Below are 20,289 nucleotides of genomic sequence, written 5' to 3' on the forward strand. Positions count from 1 at the left end.
AACCCAGCCGGATGACTGTGTTAGACTTTAGGCTTAATGGCGCGAAATGGTGTGACAAAGTCTATTGCCTTTCCGCAGACGCGTTTAGCTATTAGAACCAATCCATTCCATTTCCCACAGCCAGGATCGCCGCTCACTATGCTTTGCTGGCGAGGTGGAACGTAATGTCTATGATGCTTATCTCAGAGGTATTGACGAGGATGAATCATCTCTTGAATTGTATGCGAAGAGAGACCAATTCGTCTGGATGGTGGTCAAGAGATAAAAGGAACGTAACGGTTTAAGCAGTAGCCTTCAACATATCGGCAGCATCCTGGGCAGATGGCGGGCTGGTGTGAATCTCAGGCCAGGGCTTCTTGATGGCGTCCTGGATCTTGACGATGCAGCCTTTGGGACCGGCAACGGCGCCTGGATACAGAATATCGCGTTAGTAAAGAGATTTTCACAGACGGATTGCGCCAAGAAGCACCAAAGAGAATGAGAACCTGGGAAAGGACGAACCATTCACGATAACAAGGCCCTTCTCTTCATCGACCTTAAGAACCTTGACATTCTGCACGGTGACTTGCTCATTGCCCATACGTCCAGCCATGCGCTTGCCGGGATACACTCTGGAACCACCGCCTTGGGACTGACCTGCCGAACCGAGCGAACGATGGGTCAAGGAAATACCGTGCGAAGCAGGTTGACCGCTGAAACCGTGTCGTTTCATACCCTATAATGATACAATAATCGAATAAGCACCGCTCAAATATACCTTTCCTCTTACCGAAAAGAAAGGAGGGCGGGGGAAAAACTTACACCAGCAAAGCCCATTCCCCTGCTGTTACTCCTCGTATCCACAAATTGACCCTCTTGGAACCAATTCGCCTTGATCACTTCGCCTACAGCCAACAGGCCGTCCTCATCCTTCACTCTAAACTCAGCAAGGTGACGCTTGGGCGAGACCTCCGCTGCTGCATAATGCCCGAGCATTGGCCGTGTGACGTTACTCGCATGCTTCCAGCCGCTGCCGACTTGGACGGCCCAGTATCCGTGCTGCTGGCGAGTCTTGTGCGAGACAACCTGGGGCCTGTCCAGCTGTAGAACAGTGCAAGGTGTGCGTCTGCCCGTTTCGGCATCGTACAGTGCCGTCATGCCCTTTTTGATAGCAAGCACTCCTGTGCGCAAAGGAGTGGTAGCGGCTTTGCGCTGAAGTGCACCTGCTTGCGAGCCATCGAGGATTGGCAGACCGGGTCCAATGTTGAAGCGGTCGGGACGAGGAGGTTGAACGGGGCGGATAGAGCGTGACGTCGTAGTTGAGAAGCCTAGGGCAGTCGAACGCTTTAATGCTGAGGTTGATGGGAGCAAGACGGAACATCGTGGCAGGAGAGTGCACGGCGCGGATGAGGACGGTATTATGCTGCGCGGCCGCAGCGCTGGGATTTTAGGTGGCATTATGGGCAAGGCAATTGGAGGGATGCCCGGTAAAGAAGAGACGTGATCGTCGTGATGTTGGTAAGTTTTTGTGAAGTTTGATAGAAATGCTCCCCGACTTTGCTTGCTTGCAGGATTATTCAACGGGTAATGACTTGGGGGAGTTTAAGACCCGGCGCTAAGGCGAAAGTTGTGCATTGTTGTGCAATATGCATAAATTTATGCGAGGTCCTTGCCGCGGAGGCCAGCGGATGCTTCAAGTCAGTATCCTAACTCTTTAGGGTGAGACGTCAAGAAAATTATCATTCCTAAATGAGGTTTGACAATTTTAGTTTATCATTAACAAGAAAATATGATATCTAGCAATCAAGACAACTCGACTTTTCTTGAGCGTTACCATTCGAGTTTTCCAGGTAGGAGATAAAACTATGATACAAGTATCCATTAAATTACTCTCATTTTGTTCACGTTCAACATTCGAATGCACGTTGACTTTCTCATTTCAAATAATCCATTCCTATCTGAGACACTCCTCTTTAGGTCTACCAAAAGCAAACTCCATCCCGTCTACAAACATACATACAAAATAATCTTTTAGACATCGACTCTGACACAAGGTGTATATAGCAGAATAAAAGGACAAAGAAAAGAGATAACCAACGATTTTAAATTCCATCATGTCTGAAGTGAGGAGCGAATCGAATGGTGAGGAAGTGCATGACGGAAAAGCATGAGAGGGATGTAGTGTAGTAGAGGGATGCGTCCGAAAGGTCAGCGGAGTGTCTGGATATCAGAAAAAGTGTTGAAAATATGGAAGAAATAAACTTTGACTCCGTTTGTTGAAACATTGCTGGAGCCCATGGACGAGGGGGTCGGGGTTGCGACAAAGTCTGTCCATGCCAGTTCCCAGTCTCCCCCACCTTCCGACTCTCATACCACGAAGAGACTAGTGGTGATGGTATCGACAGTATAAATGGAGGAGCAAATGCGCTCAAGTGGAGTAAAAGGAGAAAACTTCTTAGGTATATAAGTAGAAATTGGAAAGCAAGAAAGTTAAATCCAAAATATGCAAACACCATTCCATCGCATCACGTCACATGTCGATCGTCTCGTTGAACTTCAAGATTCCGTTACTCTTGAGCACGCCGTCAATGCCATCAGGCACGCCATGAAATGAATGGCCTGGGGGCCAAGCGGAAGATGCTGTGTTGTTAGATGCGGGAGCAGGTGGCATGGGCACGTCCTCGCTGTCCGAATTGCGTTGGTATGGCGCACATTGCTCTGACGTATCGGAGACCAAGACAAGACCGGCACTTTTGATGGCTTCGATAAGAGCAGGCACCATATCCTGGAGCAAAAGACGAGAAGTCAGCCAATCTAGAAAAGAAACACGCCCATGTGCAGTTGTGAATCGGAAGAACATACCAATAATCTTGAACAGCACACCAAGCCCATAAAATTGTTACCCTGGGCTATCCGGACGGCTTCCTTCACGGATATCGAATGCTGACCGCTGCTCTGCACAGTCGCCGTATTTCCGACAAGCGACGCCGGGTCAGAACCAAGGTTGTTGCATAGTAATACCGGGTCTGTTGGTGACCAAATGTTAGTTTTTCATTGAACAACATTGCCGATATGGCTTCGGGGGTTGTGCGTACAATTGGGTTGTTTCCAGTTCAGAGCTGCGCAAATATTCGAGTTGAAGGAAGTAAAGACAATTGATCTTAGCGCATCTGGAGATCTTTCTCTCATTTGCCGCGCATGATCAAAGACGTCACTAAGAATGGCATCCGCAAAATCGTTGATGTTGGGCGTTGGCCCAAGTCCAGAGAGGTGCTCCTCCGTGGCAGAAGGGAATAGTACGTGAAGCTCAACATGAAGGTTTGGCGGCATAACAGCAAGAGCATCCTTGAGCGATGCAAATGAGGTTGCGAGGACCTGGTGAATCTTGGTAATGTCACCTTGGGTCTCCCAGTTCGCCAATGCAGCTAGGTTTTCGTCCCCTTGATCACGCTGAGCACCGATGCTGACAAACTGCTCATATGTCAAGCGCCCAACAGAGAACTCAATCCCGCCAAGGTTCACAGTCCACTGCGGGCACAGGACAGGCACACCGTCATTAGTCAATTGAACAAACAACCTGACATATTCGCCCGACAAACTCGAGCCAGTAATGAAAGCACTGGGCTGCTCATCGCGCTGACTTGTTGCTTTCCAGTACGTAGCAAAATCGGTGATCTCCAGTGGGATACCGTGGAACGGCTTGATAACCTGATAGTTGAAGCTGATTTGACCAATCGCACGCAGCCGTGGGTCGAAAAGCGGCAGACAGCAATGTCCCGTACTGCTGAGCTGCGAATTGAAATTGTTCGGCAACGCAATACTACGAGCGATGACTTTGGAGCCAAATGTCGGAAAAATATCAAAGTCGACCGTGAACAGATCCAGATTGTCAATCTGGAAGGAGATGACCCTTGAATCTTCCTGAATCGGAATCAAAACATTTCGAGGAATAAGATCTGAGAGTTTCGAGGTGATGGTAAGACGTGCGGCAGGATACTTGCTGTCGTGGAAGAATCGAATGGCGTGAGCGCCGGCCTCTTCGAAGCTGATGGCGACAAAGGTCTTAGAATCAAGGAAATTGTGTCCATATCGTCGGAGAGGTATTATCGGAGGCGGAAGAGATAGGTCCGGAATTGCGTCATGTTCCATGGCCATGGGTGCCGGGGTCGAGCTTGCGGGCACTGCAGGTGCCGTTGAAGCCTGTGAAAGAGGCGTGGCTGATTTTGCCAAGCCGGCTTTTACTCCTGCGGCCGCCAAAAGCCGCATGCATTGGAGGTGGCCTTCCCAAGCAGCATAGTATACTGCAGACAGTCCCTTTTCATCGTTGATATCCGGACGAACGCCACATTCTAACAGCACTTGTAGAGAGCGTAAATGGCCTTCACTCGCCGCATGAAACAAAGGTGTCCATTGGTAGAGCTTGTCAAGCTGGTCCAGATCCGCTCCGTACTCCCGTAGCATGAGCAGCAACTCTGGCGACTTTCCTGAACGAGCCACAAGGTGCTGAGGATAGAGACCCTCGGCATCAGGAAGTACGGCCGCGTGGTTTTGCAGAAGAAGCTCAACAATCGGCACTGAACCATGCTGGCATGCTAGATTCAATGGGATATGGTCGGATTCGCTGCTGGGATCTACCCGTGCTCGGAAAGAGAGGAGGCGTTGAACGCAAGGTAGCTGATGATGCACAATAGCCAGGATCAAAGGAGTGAAGTTGTCATGATCCATCGTGTCGATAATTCTGGGGCCAGCTGCAACCAAAGTCTGGAGCGCGTCCACTCGTCCATTCATGCTAGCATAGTGTAGCGGAGTCCGACCGTAGACATCCACTCTTGACACATCAACTTTGGCTGCGATGGCAGCATTCAGCACATATTCCCGACCGTACATGGCGGCTTCATGAAGGCAGTTGCGCTCATTGATATCCTCCTGGGCGTGTAGGTCAACCAAGTTTGTCTCGAGCAGCACCGCCAAGGACTCGTCCGGGGCGTCGTTGACAGAGGCAAGGAATGTGCGCGTAAATCTCTCGGAGACATCTGGTGAATCTTTCAGACGAACAATGAAATCTCGCAAGGCGGGAATATTGCCTGTTCGGACGGCTTGAAGAATCTGCGCATCGATATCGTTTTCGTCGGTGCCGGGGATCTGTCCGCTCACGACGTGTTCCGCAGGTCTGGCTTCGTACTGGAGCTTCTCTCCGTCCGACCAGGCGCCAAGCTCAAGAAGACTTGTCGTTGCTTGATCGGAAAGGTCGCTGATGACATCTCTGTTGAAGCATGGCTGCACCTCGACAGCACGAGAGAGATAAAGCTCTTTTGTGCGTGACTGATCGTTGGTCAGTTCGGCTTCGGGAATTGGAAGGGACGAGAAAACTTTTTTCTAAACAGACCTTTGAAGTTTTATCCCACTACGCATCAAAATTAGTTAGTGACTTTTGCGACTCTTGCAATAGCGAAATTTTTGGGAGCAAACCTTTTTTAATATCTTTGAGAATGCGGTGGCATTAATTTCGACAAATTGCTGCAAATCATCAGAACTCTGAATGTCCACGATATTTACGGATATTGCAAACCTGAAGCTTGTTGAGATCATTTCCAAATTGCTCGAAACCCTCTTGCAGGGTTACCAAGCTAGCCGAGACCTTTGACTGTGCAATGATGCGCGAATGAATTGCTCGTTTCTTGTCCACAAGGGTTTTCAAACGTAGTTTCAACTGCACAGTAACGTTGTCAGAAGCAAGATGGAGAGATAACGGGAGCATAAACGGACCTCGGCCTCTTTCTGGAGATAGAAAGCATTGACTTTCTCGAGCTCACGTTCCTAAGATACCCGTTAACGAGCGATCCTCGAGCAGGCTTTCTGTAGAGTAAGGGGATGCCCACCAGCCGGAAGAAGAAGGTAGCCTTGTTTGCCTGGAGGGATGCTTGCGGGTCGAGATGCTCTCCAAGCGGAGCAGCCTCATTTTGGGCGAGCAGTAGAGGAGTTGCACTGAGCTTCTTGATGAGCTGTGAAAGGTGTTAGTGGGGTCAAACGAAAAAGCAGCGACTGGAAGGGTAACGCTCAACCTTTTTCAGCGCCTTGTAATTAACGAAGCTGGCTGCATATTCCGGAACTTCCAGCTGTCGTTTTTGCAGCTGCTTGCCGAACTTCCTAGATTTAGGAAAGTGCATGGTCAGCCGGGAGGATACATGAGACTCAGCGGAACGGACTCCGTACGCGCAGCTGAAAGTCCAGGGACGACCGGAGGAAAGTAAAGGACGTACATGATGGATCACAATGCAACCAAGCGGCCAAAGAAAGTACAAAAAAGGCCCGAAGAGCCCACAGGGCCTCTGGGGCACAAGGTATATGAAATAAAAGGAAACAAGACAGATGAGCAAAAAGACCCAAATGACGATTAGAGACACAGGAGAGAGATTGATCAAGACGTCAGTTCATCCATCAGTGAGCTACCCTAGTAGGTTTGATGGGCGAGTGACATGCACGGTACCCGAAACCGTACAGTAGCTGCGGGCACCGCTACAATGGAAGAAGAAAGACGGCGACGAAGACTGGTCACAAAAGTATGTCTCTGTCTGCAATTGAGCAAGAATGACTATTCCAGGCTGATCCTCTGTCAGATTCTGACGCAGTTTTTGAGGTCGCGCACGTGGGATAGATGATGAATGGGTTCCACCTGTAGTGGTGCGGGGCCCAATGCGGCGATATCGATAGAGGCACGATATAACCACCTGTTTCTTCTTTCTAACTGGGCGTGTTAATAGAGCCGAGAACCAATACTGGAGCGGGGATTTTGAACCGGCGGGACACGGAGATGAACCCGGAAAAGAAGCCTGATGATGAGGTCTGTTGGCTGATGCTGTTATTCCGCGGTTGGGAATGCAGCTGTCGTTGATAAAGCGGACAGTTGGATACAATCCAATCACAGCCGCACGTGCGCTCAGCAAGCTCTTGAAGCGAAGACTAGCTAACCACCCCATCGAACGCCTACTCTACTCCGTACACCTTTACATACAGTACAACCTCACCTCTAGACTCCATTAGAACAAACCACACCCAGCTGCCGTATAAAATCTAAACAAAACATGTGTCATATTTTCGCCACTCTGATTCCTATTTAGTATCGTCGTTGGATGTGACCACGGCTGATTACATCTAACTCTTTTCTCTCTTTCTAGAGCGGGTCTGCGCCAGTACTTGACTAACGCACAATGATATCTTTTGCCTATGATGACCAAGGGAGCCTGGCCAAATCTACTCTGTATAGCGCTTCAGAAGTCCCGTTTACTAGAATATTCGATCCCGAATCTCGTCCGAATATCGGCACTTGTGAAGCCACCGCCGCTTGTTCTCATGGCAAACGCCGTCTTCAAGCGCGCGGCAAGCGCTTGTGTATAAACGTTAAAAGCTCAAAACGTTATTTAGCATTCCCTGTCTAAATGCGCTTCTATATATACCAGCAATCATGCTGTATGATCCAGCGTACTCGCTCATGATATTGTACAGCAAAGGAAATAAAATAAAGCGCGCCCAACGCCTTGTAAATGCCAATTGACCAAATGCTGTAACTATACAGTCCTTTTACGCTCTCACATATTTACATTTCTTCCCCCAATCTCAATTTGAAGCTTCTTCCCGGAAGGGATCATGTCCTGCAGACTCCAACAGCTCAACCCTGCGGCCATCCGGCATTGTCAGGCTCCATTCAGTCGTTTCGAACTAGAAGGATTGTCAGCAATGTATCCATAAGTGACTCAAAAAGTACAACACGGTCTATGATTATCCTGCAAAATTCCCAAGAAGAGCGCGAATTAGGTGATGTAGGGATCACTCACGTAGCCCATTCTCGTCTTGCGGTAGCTCTGGAAGCGCATATGCCCTGTAGACTTTGTTCCCTTGACCGCATAGTGGATGTTGATGCGGCCGTGTAACTGGTTGATCTCCCCCCAGATCCAAGGAATGCGGTTGGCAAAATAGATGTCACTCCCAAGCAACTCTCGCGCCTCGGGATGGGTGCGGAGGGCGTAGAGAGTACTGTTTACGACACTGCTCGATGACTTTTGGTAATTAAATATGCAGAGTGTCGCAACTCCAGTGATGACAGCGAATATAGGAAGCGTGTAGATCCATCGCCGAGGGTTGGGGATCGAAGGCAATTCACGGTCTGCCCGACGCTCCATGAGCGGGCCAGAGCCTGGCTTGGGAGCAGCGATCAGAGTCCGCAGGCCCGTGGCTCGTGGGACACCAAGGCGCGGCCGCAGGGGCCGGAAGGGCATTGTCGCACTTCCAGGACGAAGCATGAGGAATGTCGAGTCAGCAATTGACGAATGAACCCGACGATAGATTTGTAAGGTAGCTAAGCAGCTTTCTCGTATTGACACTGAGGCGGCAGAATTGGTGAACTACCGGAGTAGGAGTTGATTCTCTTTCGTTTCGGCTGGAGTTGCCAGTTACCAAAACCCCTAGGCATCGGAAACGGAGAAACGTAAGGCCGGATAGCTTTCGGGGCAACGGGGACATAGTGCGCTCGTGCGTGCTTGGTTGCATCACAAGGCTGCGCCAAGCTGATAGTTTATTATTCTTTTTCTCCGACTGATTTCTCGCATCAGTATACCGCTCAGCATGGCTACAACTAGGCTCAGAAAGACTTTCCAGTATCCTGGAGATGAAGACGAGGATGAACTTCCCGAACACATGGACGAAGAAGGTAGTTGAATATTTATTCCCTGTCCTTGTACCGACGCTAACGTAACCCTGCACGATACAGAGCAGGAGAAATTCATTGAGCAGCTTCGAGAAGAAGACGAGAAACGCAATGCATTTTACACTGTGAGTTGAGTTATTGTTTTTGGTTACTTAGATTTTACCAGCCGTGTTATTACCCTTTTAACCATCTTGCTGCTGCTGCTGCTTCGTACCGCATGGAAGTAAACATGCACCTTTGCAAAAGCTAATTACATGATATTCTGCAGAAATCTTTCGTTATCGTCCTACTCTTGCTCAACCTAGCTTATATTCATCCGGTGTACAATGCTCGCTCTTTTCAACACATCCTGCTCAGCCTTCTCGGCGTTACGTCCCTGCTCTCAAGCGCATACAGCCTCTGGTACATGCCGCTGCGTGCCAAGCCCGATCCAAAAGGCAAGCGTCCGCTCCGACCGGGAATGGACTTTGAGGTGGGCGAATGGGGCGGCGGTCCTATTGAGCAATATCTAGGTGTGTTGAATGCAGGCCTCTGCGCCTTGCTGGCGCTGGCGGCGGTACGATTAAAGGGGAGAAGTAGTGCGCCTGACGGGTTTTGGATATTATGCTTACTGCCAGGAGGTAGGTCTCCGTCTATCTTTCCCGAATTGAATTACATCTAACGGTATTACTTATAGTGGCATCGGCGTTGGTATTTACTGCAAAGCGAACCATGCTCTTAGTCGATGTGGCTGAGTTGGAAAATCTGCGATATCGATATAAAGGCGCCTAGAATTCCTTTTATGGGGTGATCAGGCAAGGGTTGGACATGGCGTTAAGATCATTGGATAAATGGTGGCGCATATAGACGGGATAGACTTGATGCGATTATTCAATTAAGAGACATCATCTTAGGAAAGAAAACGAAAAGCGAATGCAAAGCAGAATACTGCAAGAAACTGAAAGCGTTTAAATGGACAGACGAGAGCCTGACCCGTATTAAATTCTTACTGGCGCTTCTTCCCTCTTTGCACTATTACCCAAAGTTGTGTACTATCTTATCACGATAAATCATAGAACCTCATTACGCAATGGCCTTCGAAAGGTCAGCATCCGTTCTGGCTTTTAATGCGTCTCTCTCCTTTCGGATATTTAGGCCCAAGTAATCAAAATGCCATCGGAAAAAGCGGGTGAATATATTTTCACAAGATTCCTCATAACTTGATGCTTTGATGAGCGATAGAGCCACAATCTACACTAGTGAGAAACCTGTAAAATATAAAGGGCCGAGCAAATAACTTGAGATTGTGATGAGGGAATAGCTGAATCCTCAGATAAAATAAAACCATCACATAGTATGATAATATGATTTAACAGCAAAGTACCCCGCACTCATAATTCGTAAATATAAAGGAACAAGCTCCAGACCGTATCGTGGTAATTAACCATCCTATTGGCTTCTACTCGCTTGTCTCCCATCGCGGAGAGACTCAGACAAAAGAAAGGGTGTCGGAACCGAAGACAACGCTCAACCAATGCATATTCAGCTTTCCCACCAACCCAGTCTCCCATATAAACAACGTTCCAACACCCACATACCATTAAATCTTAAACTCGGGCTCCTTGCACGGCGAGCCAAGTCTGGACCAAAGCTTCTGTAGGCAGATGTTGCGTAAAGTTTCTGCCGGCCCAGCGTATTCAAGGCTCAATTTATGGTAGATTGCTGAAATGACGACGCTGACAGGGTACAAAAGCAAGCATCGACCTTGCTCCCAAATAATAGGTGACAAAGTATCAAATAGGGCAATTGAATTCTCAGCAAAGTGCTTAGGCGGCTGATCTTCAAACAGAAATTGAAGTCTGCCCAGACTTTCGAATGGGAAGCAGAGAAGAGCCAAGGAATGTGACATATCCCCAAAGTTGTTGAGCCTGTTGAGTGCATGTGCAGTGATAGCACAAATGCAAAGCACTGTCTGGTCAAATGATATATCTCCTCGAAAATTTGAATCGGAATTGTACATGGGATCAAGTAGCAGCGAAGCACATTTCGAAAGGTATGCAAAACTTTCACGTATTGCAAATTCGCAACGTTCGGCCTCTCGCTGTCGTAGTTTCTCTGCTGTATCCATGGTCTGTGAAACAAGTGTCGATGCAGCCCGTTCTCTCTTGATAACATAATTCATGCAAATTTTGAATTGCTGCTGAATCGTTTCAAAGTTTAGAGAGCCAATCGTGGCAGGTGTTTTAGCAGTTTGGTCCAATTTCTCTGGGAAGAGAACTGGGTGCCGAACTATCATCTCGAGAGTGAAGTCCCTAGGGAAGAAATATTTAGAAAGGTGTTCATGTGCTTGGAGCGTCTAGGCTTCTCCCTGGGTATGTTTGGACTTCCGACTGACAGTGCAGTGGCTTCAAACTCAATAGGAGTGGCTTTCTCAATTTGACTGATGAAATCGACGGCATCTGCTATCTCGCTTTGAGACGGTCTGGGGCCGGTTTTCTATTACTATGTCAGCTCGTTTGGGTATGCTGGGTTTGGTTCCCTGACTTACCGGGCGCTCTTTCTGAAAAGGGGTTTCAGTATTTGGTCGAGGCCGCAGGATTCCGAGCGGGGTTTTTGCGAAGATGGAAGGCGTAATGGGTGGAGGCGATAAAGCTTGGAACGAGGAAGATAAAAGTGCAAGTTCAGGATATTTCTCCATTGTGCTGGCAGCGTCACTGTCAATTGCCACGGCTTTCTCGTTCTTTTCCTTCTCTTTCTTTTTCAAAAGATCGCTGACACCTGAGAGCTCTGAACTCGAGTGGACGATAGGACAGCGAGCAAGTTCTGGAAGAGCTTATATACCATGATGTGCACGCGATGCCATGACAGGACATCCAAACCATACGCAATGAGGGGTCGAATCTCTGCGACGTGGGCTCCCATGATGGTGGGGGGAGGGGAGCAGTGGCGGCCATTATGGGCTCAAAGTTTCAAAAACATCTTCTTGCATAACGACCGCCAGCCATTCTCAGTGGCTTTTGTGATGGGATATGAACACGAGCTTATGATTGTCGCTGAATCCATGAGCGGATGGATGGCATTTCTAAAAGGGGCTTAAGGCTAATGTGGGACCCAGTGGGACTACGGCCAGGATATACCAACATACCCCCACGGCTTGCGGAGGTAATTCACACGGGAACCAAAGCTGGCCTATGATGTAACTTCATCAAATTATTAACGACTTTAGCCTCATCACAGATATCTAAATCTCCCGGTTCAACGAGCTCTCGCAAAGCATAAACGCCATGAAAAGATTGAGTTGCCTTTGTTTTCTTGCGGCCATTGCTTATCCGGATACGTCCGACGCATGAGCCCATTATATAGCTCTTCTCCCATGGCCTCTCTGGCCCCTGATGCGCAAAGGAATTCGGTCGAAGGCAAACTGTGAATCACAGATTCCTTTTGGTAGCGAAATTGAGCAGTCACGGTGATTTCTCGCGGCCGATGGACGTTATGTTCTTCTCCAATATAATTGACAACGTATAGTGTTTCGTGCTAAAGCATCTAATCAGAACAGGAAAGTTTGGTATCAATCATCCGACAGGTTTTACATCTTCAGAAATATAACGGCGCCACCAACGCAAGAAGCTCATTTTGTAGATAAGCTTTGATAGCAGTTTAGATTTTTAAGAAACAATTGATAATGGACGAAAGTTTGTCCGAATGACGAGATTTATACTGTTGCCATCAACGTCTACGCCATGCTCCTCTCTTTTTATAGGCAAAGGCAAAACGATAGCAACACGGGAAGATGTCACGGATAACAGCAACGTTCGGGCCTACCAAAAGTGGGATGTCCATGGACACATGCACATCAAATCGCGAGACTGAGACTTGAATCACAAGCAGGTGAAAAGACTCTTGTGGCAGAGAGCATGGATTAGACTTCCTTGTCAAGGGCTCTGGAAAGCCTGATTCGTGGGGGGATTTCAAGTGATGACAGCCATTTCTTTTTCTTTTTCTTTTTCCCTCTTTTCGCGGCCTTACCGCTGCTATCATTCAAATGACCGAGCTGTGCATCTATATGCTACGCCGCAGGGTCTGGCATGTCCATTCCCTAGCCATATTGCAAGGGGCCATCTACCGCATTGTGATCAGATCCCGAGTTACCTTGTTTTTTGTTCTTCGGCAGAGCCGCAGAGGTCGAAAAAGGGTTTGGAGATATCCTGACCACGGTCAGAAAATATAACTGATATGTCAAGACAAACGCGAGGCAAATCGTTCCGGTTGGTGTGGCGTACCTGGTAGGGATTCGGCATTTATTCTTATTCGTGCTTTTCGATTCTGACCCCTGTAAGGGGCAGATTGACGCTGCAAGACGTCTAACTATCAAATTCTATAGAAATATGCAAGAAGTCTACATTATCCCTGCAATCGGTACATGTACTCATGTGAAACCCCGCTTTAGACCGACGAGGCTGAACAATTCCGTCAAAGAATCTAAATCGTGCTTCCGAGACACAGAAAACCTCGACCAGATTCCTCGAAGGGTCGAAACTTGAAATGCGGAAACTCTACAAAGCAAAACAGCCAAAGAAATGGCCAGCAACCCAACGCCGACGCCCTCTCTACCAACCATGAATTTACTCAGTCAACTCTCCGAAAGTGTGAAAATAGCAGAATGTCTTCTTCTGAGACTTGCTGCGACCACAATCTTTCGGGACAGTCATATGACCGAAGAGTTTGAGTCCCTGAGTGAACGGTTTCTTAAATTGTCAGCGGATTTGCTCAAAACTAAATGCGAATCCCTTGACCACGATATCACTATTAGAGTAGATAAAGCAAAGGCAGCAATTTCCTCCGATACTTTGAAATTCGAGACCTTTTTGATTCGCTTGGTATCTGTCTTCGAACCACGAGACGGCAAATATGGTCGGAAGTATCACCGCAACCCAGCTCAGGCTGCTGATCGAGAGAAAAGAAAGTTTCGCCGATGCAATCAAATTTGCAATATGAGACCCAGCAGTGTTCTCCTTTGGGTCACTGCGTTGACATTGACCGACTGGCATGTCTCTCGCCAGAGTGATGCGAGTTTTGACAAACTTCTCAAATTTATGGAAAGCGTCCAAGTTCCAAAGATTGGTGAAAGAACACGCTTTGGTCTTCTGGATATTGGAACGGGAGTACTGAAACATTGCGAAAAGTATCAGGTCTTCCTGGAGAGTGAGTAATGTAAAATCTCCAAGCACGCCATTGCTTTGACTAACACTTTAAAAAAAAAGCCCTTCTCTTATCTGACCAAGACGGTGAGGCCTCAGCATAGGACATCTCGAAATAGATCCATCCTCTAATTTTGTTTGAAGACACATGGCATTTCCGGCACTTGTCTGCCTGTCATGGAACTTCGTCGCTGTCAAACATAGTACGTTGTGAAAAATTAGGAGCGAACTATTGTGATCAAGCTGACAGTTTCCAGCCCAAACCCTGCGAAAAGAGTGTCAATAATGCACCCTCGGTAGATATGACAGATGCATCCGACGACGAGACTTGTCCTGAAGGTGTGTTCGAAGAATTATTTTCTTGCAAGAGCGAACTGGAGCCTGACTTCCTTCAAAAAGGGTCGGTAGTATCGGACACAACGACTCTCCCAAAGCTCCTCACACTGGACGAGCTTGAAAATGATTCAAAAGACGCCGCGACTCTATTGAAGTTATTCTGCTTCTTGGATGGGTCGAACATTCCTTGCGGGATGCTCCTCCGTGCCGGGCAGCCGCGCCAGCAATGGTCCTCACAAGGCGAAATCGAAGATGTCCATCCGAGCAATGTCGGGTTCAACAGCGACCTTCTCTCGGTGATATCGGAGAAACAAAAAATTGTCAATGCGACACAAAGGCTCGAGACTCTTGGGTTCATCCACACCGTTACTACCAATTCCTTTGGCTCCCCAATCATCAAGATGAATCCCAGAGCACCGTCTGATATTGAGAGAAGCATAGAGGATCGAGATGAATGGCAGAACCAGGCACTTTTACTTGTCCATTTTACATTTCCTGTGGACCAATATGTTCATTTGTTGTACGTAATTATGTCCTCAAGTTATATATCCATTCTAAGGTGAAAAAAAAAAATTAACTAGACTTAGCTTTGGGGATATTGGTCGATCACAGCTATTGCAAGTTCAGTACGTCGTGAACCATCTACATCCGACCCGATCAGATCGGCTCTCTGCCCTTGGTATCGATTGTTTTCTGGAGACTCTGTTGGCTGCTTCGTGGTTTTCAGACAGGAGTTGGAAGGTGCATGTCCTCCAGCTCGTCAGGAAAACCCTGGAGGAGAACAATATTGGTTTGGATTCCCACTTGTGGGCATGGCTGGAATTTCGCACGGCCATGGTGCAGCGACTCAACAATACAAATGACACACATCTTGCGCAAATCTGTGAGCACCACCAGAAGAACGAAAGACGGAATGCATATGTTGGAGGATTAATCATTGCTCGAGCAAGCAACTTTCTTTTCCAAAGAGATCTCTCTAAGGCAATGTCATTGCTGGAAACGTTCTTTGCGCTGAATGAATCGCATCCTTCAAAGTTAGAGAAGTCGTTTTTGGCCCGAAAAGCTTTTGTGCAAAGTAAGATTTGGCGCTTTCAGGGCCATTTCCAGTGGGCCTACGAGAGTCTTAAGGAACAATTGGCCAACATGATTGAAAATGGTATTTCTGGAGTTTCAAGTGGGATTTCGGCGGGCATATATTCCCAACATGCTGCCGTTTTGTGCGAGCTAGGAAAAGCCAACGAGGTTCAACTATTGGCGGAGAAGATTGATATCTTGAAGGAGCTTGGTTTGCAGAAGTTACGGCGCACAAGGTCACTCCAACTATCACTCGCGGAGGTCCTGATTGAGCAACACTTGTACGACAAGGCAGCGAAAATCTACCACGAGCTTGAATGTACAGACGAGAACGAGTGGGATGCCATGGCCAGTTTCAACAGGCTACGAATGTATATTGGTAGAGCAAAGGTCTCGCATTTGAAAGGTGCTTGGACTGAGGCCCATGTAAATTGGAACAGTGTCATGGCTATGGCCGAGAAGACAAATTGGTCGGAAGGTTTTCTTCAAATGGTTGTGTGCTATTCTCTTGCACATGTTAGCTCCAGGCTAGGCCACATTGAACAGGCTTATTTCTATAGGGAAAAGGCGGAAAGACTCTTTCCGGTGGTCCGCCGCCAGCACTGGTTTACTTGCCTTGGAACTTCCTGGTTGAGCATGATCCAGCAAGCGTTACAAGAAGATGAGAAGCTGAGAATTGTACGTCAGCGCGATCTACCCGCTAGCCAGCGGCTAGCCTCTCTTAGAATCATGTGGTGAGTAGGTCGAACGAGGTGCAAACTACCAGTACATAAAGCCCGCTGTCCATTAGCAAGACATTCAATACTGGTAAATGATACCAGCCATAACTATAGGCTCAACTATTATCTGATTATCCTCGCCTGGTCATGCCTATGACTCGCTCAATAGCACTCTACTATTAAAGTCAGTAAGGAACACAACAAAGACAAGCAACTCCTAAAAGCGTACTCGATAATCTCAGTGCATATTTTCAGCCGTTCTCGGAATCTGCTGTAGGCCCATGGATCAATGGAAGTGGTTGCCAAAGCCGCAAGCGCGAATCGAGCCGTATGACAAGCTCCGCGGACCGTGGGATTGTTCTATAGCCGAAGAACCGCGAATAGCTCGAAGGATCTCTTATCGTATTTAAGCAAAAAATAACAATAAAATAGACGGAAAGAAAATGCACCAGAAAATGGTAATTGAAGTATGTAGAAAATGTTATTCGCAAATTAGCAAAAAGAGAAAAAAGTGTCTGGGTTGTTAATGGTGGGGTACAGGATTATATCATAACTATCGCGAAAGACTGAGTAAATATACCGCTGAAGGTCAGGTGACCAAGGCCCCTGTAGCCTTGAATTGTTGGGTGTCATCCTTATCACGAACCGAATCTCCAACAGGGATGTCCAACATATAACTAGAAATATATATCTAGGCTTGAAAAGAGTAAACTTGCAATTAGTCGATATCGGGCACGACAAAGTCCTGTCCTGGAATTTCGGTCCGCTAGAGACTCCCGAACGGGATGTTACTTGACCTCTACCATCTGTGCTTAGAAATGGATAAAAGGTTACCCTGGTTCGAACCCGCCGTTCCCTATCCGCGAGTAATGAGCCACAGCATTGTCATGAATACCCAAGGATAGAGCGAACGGCCAAAGTAGATTTCATTGATCACTTGAAGTAACTAAAAAATTCCTCGATGAAACGGAGTCAAAGCCTGGATTCACAAATTCATTTTATATGACGTCAGCTCATCTTAGCTGTAGCGTAATCCCATGACATAAGGATTTGGAATCCAATGGGATAATAGTACATATTACTTTCTCCAATTCTATTTCTGGGGATGAATAGCCAAGACAAAACCAAACCAAACTAGGAAATATAATCATGACTAAAATGAAAGATGATAAAAAAGCAGCTGAGGCGTGGGCATCGGCATGGCCCTTTCGGTGAGGGGTTGCCACTCATCCAGTCATCATTCCTTGCTGTCAATCTGTCGAGAGATTTAGTTTAGATGCCTTGGGGAATTTTATATCAAGCATTGGATGAAGAATCAGGAGATTTGCCAAGTGGATTTTTTTTTTTAATTTTATTTTACTTTTGGGAGCGCTGGTGGCCATTTGACCGGCGCTATAACAAGTTAGTTGTGAGCATTTAATACGAACCATACAGTTGTCTTACAGAACATGACAGAATAGAAAAATAAGGTACGGACATCTCGTCGAAGGACCACCGCAGTGGTCCATTTCGACTGTTTTGTGACGATCTCCGACCCGATAACCTTATCGTGGGTCCGTATAACGCCCGTCGCTAATAGTCTTATCGATGGGAGTTTACATTTGCTGCCATGAAGCTCTTTACGTAACTGAAACAAGGACTCATCTTACGGAGTACCGATGTCTCACTCGCTGTACGAGCATGTTTATTCGTCTTAGCTAGCCGCGCAGTCCATAGTTAATTGTAACGCCAGTCATGATGCTGGATTACTTACAGTCTCTTGCATTCGACGAGTCGCTTTTGTGGAAGCAGATCACCTGACTTGATGATCTCCGACAGCCTTCCGCCAGTCACGCAGTGCGGGTTTTTTAATTCTTTTGCACTCATAACATTCGCATCATTACAGTATTGACCAGTTTCGTTCTGCTCTTCCATTCATAGAGCGTCGCATGATGAACCACTTTTCCATCGTCTCAGGCCATTTTACCGTCCTTTCTGCGGTCTTTGCCTCAGCTCGGACGGACATGGAGACCACTCAACTTCTCCAGCCCAACTTTTGTCCGGATATCTGCAAGTCGAAAAATTGAAGAAGAGACCATCCCGGGTTATAGTGCTTTCCGGTATTATCCCACTAGAATAGGGGAAGTCTTCAAGGAGCGGTATCAAGTCGTAGGTAAATTAGGATTTGGAGCTAGCTCAACTGTCTGGCTAGCGCGAGACATGAAGTGAGATCCCTTGGCATTCATGGGATAATGATCCTCAATTGGCTTGCTGACGCGCTGAAATTAAAGCTGCTGTCGCTATGTTACCCTCAAAATCTACATCAACTCTGCATCCATGGGACAGCAGTTGGATGATGAGCTCACGATATACAAACGGATGGAGCGAGGCTCAAAAAGCCATCTGGGCCACAATGCTGTGAGGTCATTACTTGACTCGTTCGATGTTGATGGACCTGAAGACAAACATCGATGCCTCGTGCATCCGCTGCTGTGGGAAAGTGTTTTGATTTTTCTCCACTGCAACCCGATACAGAGGCTGCCTGCACCAGTCCTGGCATTTGTGCTCCAGTGTCTTTTTTTGGCCTTGGACTATTTGCATACAGAATGCCAGATCATACATACTGGCAAGTACTCTGTTTCGTCTTTATCCTGCTTCTATTACTTACTCAAGCATTCTATCAGATATCAAGGCTGATAACATCATGTTCGGCATCACTGATGATTTGGTTTTCAGCGACTTTTCTAGAGGAGGAGCTTCAAAACCCTTGTCCGAGGAAGGAGCTAGACGGAGGAACTATCTACGTGTCCCGAGAACTTAAAATGCCCAAGGAATGGGGCGCCCCCGTCCTATGTGACTTTGGCTCTGCCATGGTCGGTGACACAGAGCACCTGGAGGATATTCAACCCAACATCTATCGAGCACCGGAGGTGATTCTGGAAGCCCCATGGACATACAGCGTCGATATATGGAACGTGGGATGTATGGTAAGACAACCAGACTGGTGCGATAAAAGAATTTAAATTTACGTCACAGGTTTGGGATCTTTTTGAGGGCGAGTCCTTGTTCACCGGTCAAGATCCAGAATTCCAGACATACCGAAGTCGAGCCCACGTCGCCGAAATAATAAGTTTGCTTGGCCCGCCACCGCCTACGCTTCTTGCCCAAGGGAGGCAAAGCCACAAATTCTTTTCGGATGAGGGCAAGTCAAGCTTCTTGTATTATCTGGGGAACAATTGTATCCACTAACTATGCCTGATTCTCTAGGTGCCTTCTGCGCTAATATTCCATTACCGGAACGCACTCCGCTCGAGGATAGGGAAACTTCTCTTGAGGGACACGACAGAGTGAAATTTTTATCACTAATACGGAAAATGTTGCAATGGGAGCCGGGCAAGCGTAGCTCTGCAAAAGAACTGGGAGAGGAAGAGTGGATATGTGAGCATTTATAAGTTTACATTAAAGAATCGAATCCTATCAGGAACACTCCAAGTTTGATATTGGGTCGGGTTGTATGTTGGATTTGGGATATGTTGCTTTAACTAGACTTATCGCTACACAGCCCAGGAGAGAAGCCCTTAGAAATCTCAGCAAATTCTTTCATATACCCGAATACTAGTTGTTTTCTTCAAAAGAATTCAATGCATCTTCATTGATACTATCCCCCTGCGGGTCCTTGACAGGATCGACAGCAACTTTTGCCACAATCCTATGACTGTCCTTCTGTGCACTTTCCCGAACACCTTTGTCGTCAGCATTCTTGTTTGCCTGGATGATTATCTCCTGCCGTCCGTCCGGAAGTTTCGATCCCTTATCCGCCCGGAAATTGTACTTTTTATCGTTTTTCGATGTTTGAGAAGGCCAAAGTCGCTGGCCTCGGTGAGCGTTTTTAGTCTTCTGAACGACTTTGCCGAATGGCATCTGGTCCAGGAATTTCTTGAAGGCAGACTTCGAGATAGACGACATGATATGTATCAATGCCTAAATTCGGTTAGCGAGAGGATGAAAGTTTTGGAAGGAGGTCTGTACCTGACAGTCTTAGTGTGAGAGGATATTTTGAAGGGTGGATCGTCTAGTAGAGTAGATAAACTTCTCTGAGAAGGGTTTCTTGAGGATTTGAAAGGTGCGTGCTACCGGGAGCAGTGAAGACTCCTTCTTATTCTCCTTTTATAAGAGGCCATGATGACAGCAGAAATAAAATAAGCTGTGCTGGAGTGTTGTGACTTCATGGACAGTAGAACGAGGTGCTCCAAAGTACATAATGATAGCGCTGGATTATGCGGGGATAAACTACAATTGGCGCCGGCGCTAGATGTGCCAACTC

General features: G+C 47.3%; 9 protein-coding genes across 9 annotated transcripts; 4 read left to right on the forward strand and 5 right to left on the reverse strand.

The window, feature by feature from the left end:
- Positions 1-280: 280 nt before the first annotated feature.
- Positions 281-1,437, reverse strand: L228DRAFT_208111 (mitochondrial 54S ribosomal protein YmL9; the record flags this gene model as incomplete). Its single annotated transcript, XM_018329748.1, has 3 exons — positions 281-408; positions 502-715; positions 802-1,437. 3 exons carry the CDS (start codon positions 1,435-1,437, stop codon positions 281-283), a joined length of 978 nt encoding a protein of 325 aa, XP_018191053.1.
- A 1,207-nt stretch (positions 1,438-2,644) lies between these two features.
- L228DRAFT_77788 (ankyrin) lies at positions 2,645-5,059 on the reverse strand. Its single transcript, XM_018336849.1, has 2 exons — positions 3,075-5,059; positions 2,645-3,005 (listed from the first exon to the last, which is right to left on the reverse strand). Exons 1-2 carry the CDS (start codon positions 4,864-4,866, stop codon positions 2,794-2,796), a joined length of 2,004 nt encoding a protein of 667 aa, XP_018191054.1. The 5' UTR covers positions 4,867-5,059; the 3' UTR covers positions 2,645-2,793.
- A 2,324-nt stretch (positions 5,060-7,383) lies between these two features.
- Positions 7,384-8,373, reverse strand: L228DRAFT_244353 (DUF1783-domain-containing protein). Its single transcript, XM_018331904.1, has 2 exons — positions 7,812-8,373; positions 7,384-7,695 (listed from the first exon to the last, which is right to left on the reverse strand). The coding sequence occupies exons 1-2, from the start codon at positions 8,250-8,252 to the stop codon at positions 7,594-7,596; spliced, it is 543 nt and encodes a 180-aa protein (XP_018191055.1). The 5' UTR covers positions 8,253-8,373; the 3' UTR covers positions 7,384-7,593.
- A 167-nt stretch (positions 8,374-8,540) lies between these two features.
- On the forward strand, positions 8,541-9,748 carry L228DRAFT_280741 (hypothetical protein). Its single transcript, XM_018335815.1, has 4 exons — positions 8,541-8,683; positions 8,744-8,805; positions 8,949-9,300; positions 9,357-9,748. Exons 1-4 carry the CDS (start codon positions 8,599-8,601, stop codon positions 9,449-9,451), a joined length of 594 nt encoding a protein of 197 aa, XP_018191056.1. The 5' UTR covers positions 8,541-8,598; the 3' UTR covers positions 9,452-9,748.
- A 120-nt stretch (positions 9,749-9,868) lies between these two features.
- Positions 9,869-11,254, reverse strand: L228DRAFT_77825 (hypothetical protein). The gene is made up of 2 exons (XM_018336851.1): positions 11,208-11,254; positions 9,869-11,155 (listed from the first exon to the last, which is right to left on the reverse strand). The coding sequence occupies exon 2, from the start codon at positions 10,953-10,955 to the stop codon at positions 10,260-10,262; it is 696 nt and encodes a 231-aa protein (XP_018191057.1). The 5' UTR covers positions 10,956-11,155; positions 11,208-11,254; the 3' UTR covers positions 9,869-10,259.
- Positions 11,208-11,617, forward strand: L228DRAFT_77830 (hypothetical protein). Its single transcript, XM_018336852.1, has one exon. The coding sequence runs from the start codon at positions 11,281-11,283 to the stop codon at positions 11,503-11,505; it is 225 nt and encodes a 74-aa protein (XP_018191058.1). The 5' UTR covers positions 11,208-11,280; the 3' UTR covers positions 11,506-11,617.
- Positions 11,618-13,094: 1,477 nt separating this feature from the next.
- Positions 13,095-16,452, forward strand: L228DRAFT_258920 (hypothetical protein; the record flags this gene model as incomplete). Its single annotated transcript, XM_018334116.1, has 8 exons — positions 13,095-13,861; positions 13,921-13,944; positions 14,002-14,060; positions 14,115-14,196; positions 14,257-14,713; positions 14,775-16,001; positions 16,176-16,259; positions 16,419-16,452. Exons 1-8 carry the CDS (start codon positions 13,237-13,239, stop codon positions 16,450-16,452), a joined length of 2,592 nt encoding a protein of 863 aa, XP_018191059.1. The 5' UTR covers positions 13,095-13,236.
- Positions 16,453-17,644: 1,192 nt separating this feature from the next.
- Positions 17,645-19,575, forward strand: L228DRAFT_255208 (kinase-like protein; the record flags this gene model as incomplete). Its single annotated transcript, XM_018333873.1, has 7 exons — positions 17,645-17,668; positions 17,943-18,190; positions 18,257-18,591; positions 18,650-18,693; positions 18,746-18,952; positions 19,002-19,167; positions 19,233-19,575. The coding sequence occupies 7 exons, from the start codon at positions 17,645-17,647 to the stop codon at positions 19,415-19,417; spliced, it is 1,209 nt and encodes a 402-aa protein (XP_018191060.1). The 3' UTR covers positions 19,418-19,575.
- L228DRAFT_280744 (hypothetical protein) lies at positions 19,116-20,224 on the reverse strand. Its single transcript, XM_018335816.1, has 2 exons — positions 19,995-20,224; positions 19,116-19,946 (listed from the first exon to the last, which is right to left on the reverse strand). The coding sequence occupies exon 2, from the start codon at positions 19,929-19,931 to the stop codon at positions 19,581-19,583; it is 351 nt and encodes a 116-aa protein (XP_018191061.1). The 5' UTR covers positions 19,932-19,946; positions 19,995-20,224; the 3' UTR covers positions 19,116-19,580.
- Positions 20,225-20,289: the final 65 nt, after the last annotated feature.

Source organism: Xylona heveae (genome assembly GCF_001619985.1).
Source record: "Xylona heveae TC161 unplaced genomic scaffold L228scaffold_2, whole genome shotgun sequence".
In the NCBI taxonomy this organism is placed as follows: domain Eukaryota; kingdom Fungi; phylum Ascomycota; class Xylonomycetes; order Xylonales; family Xylonaceae; genus Xylona; species Xylona heveae.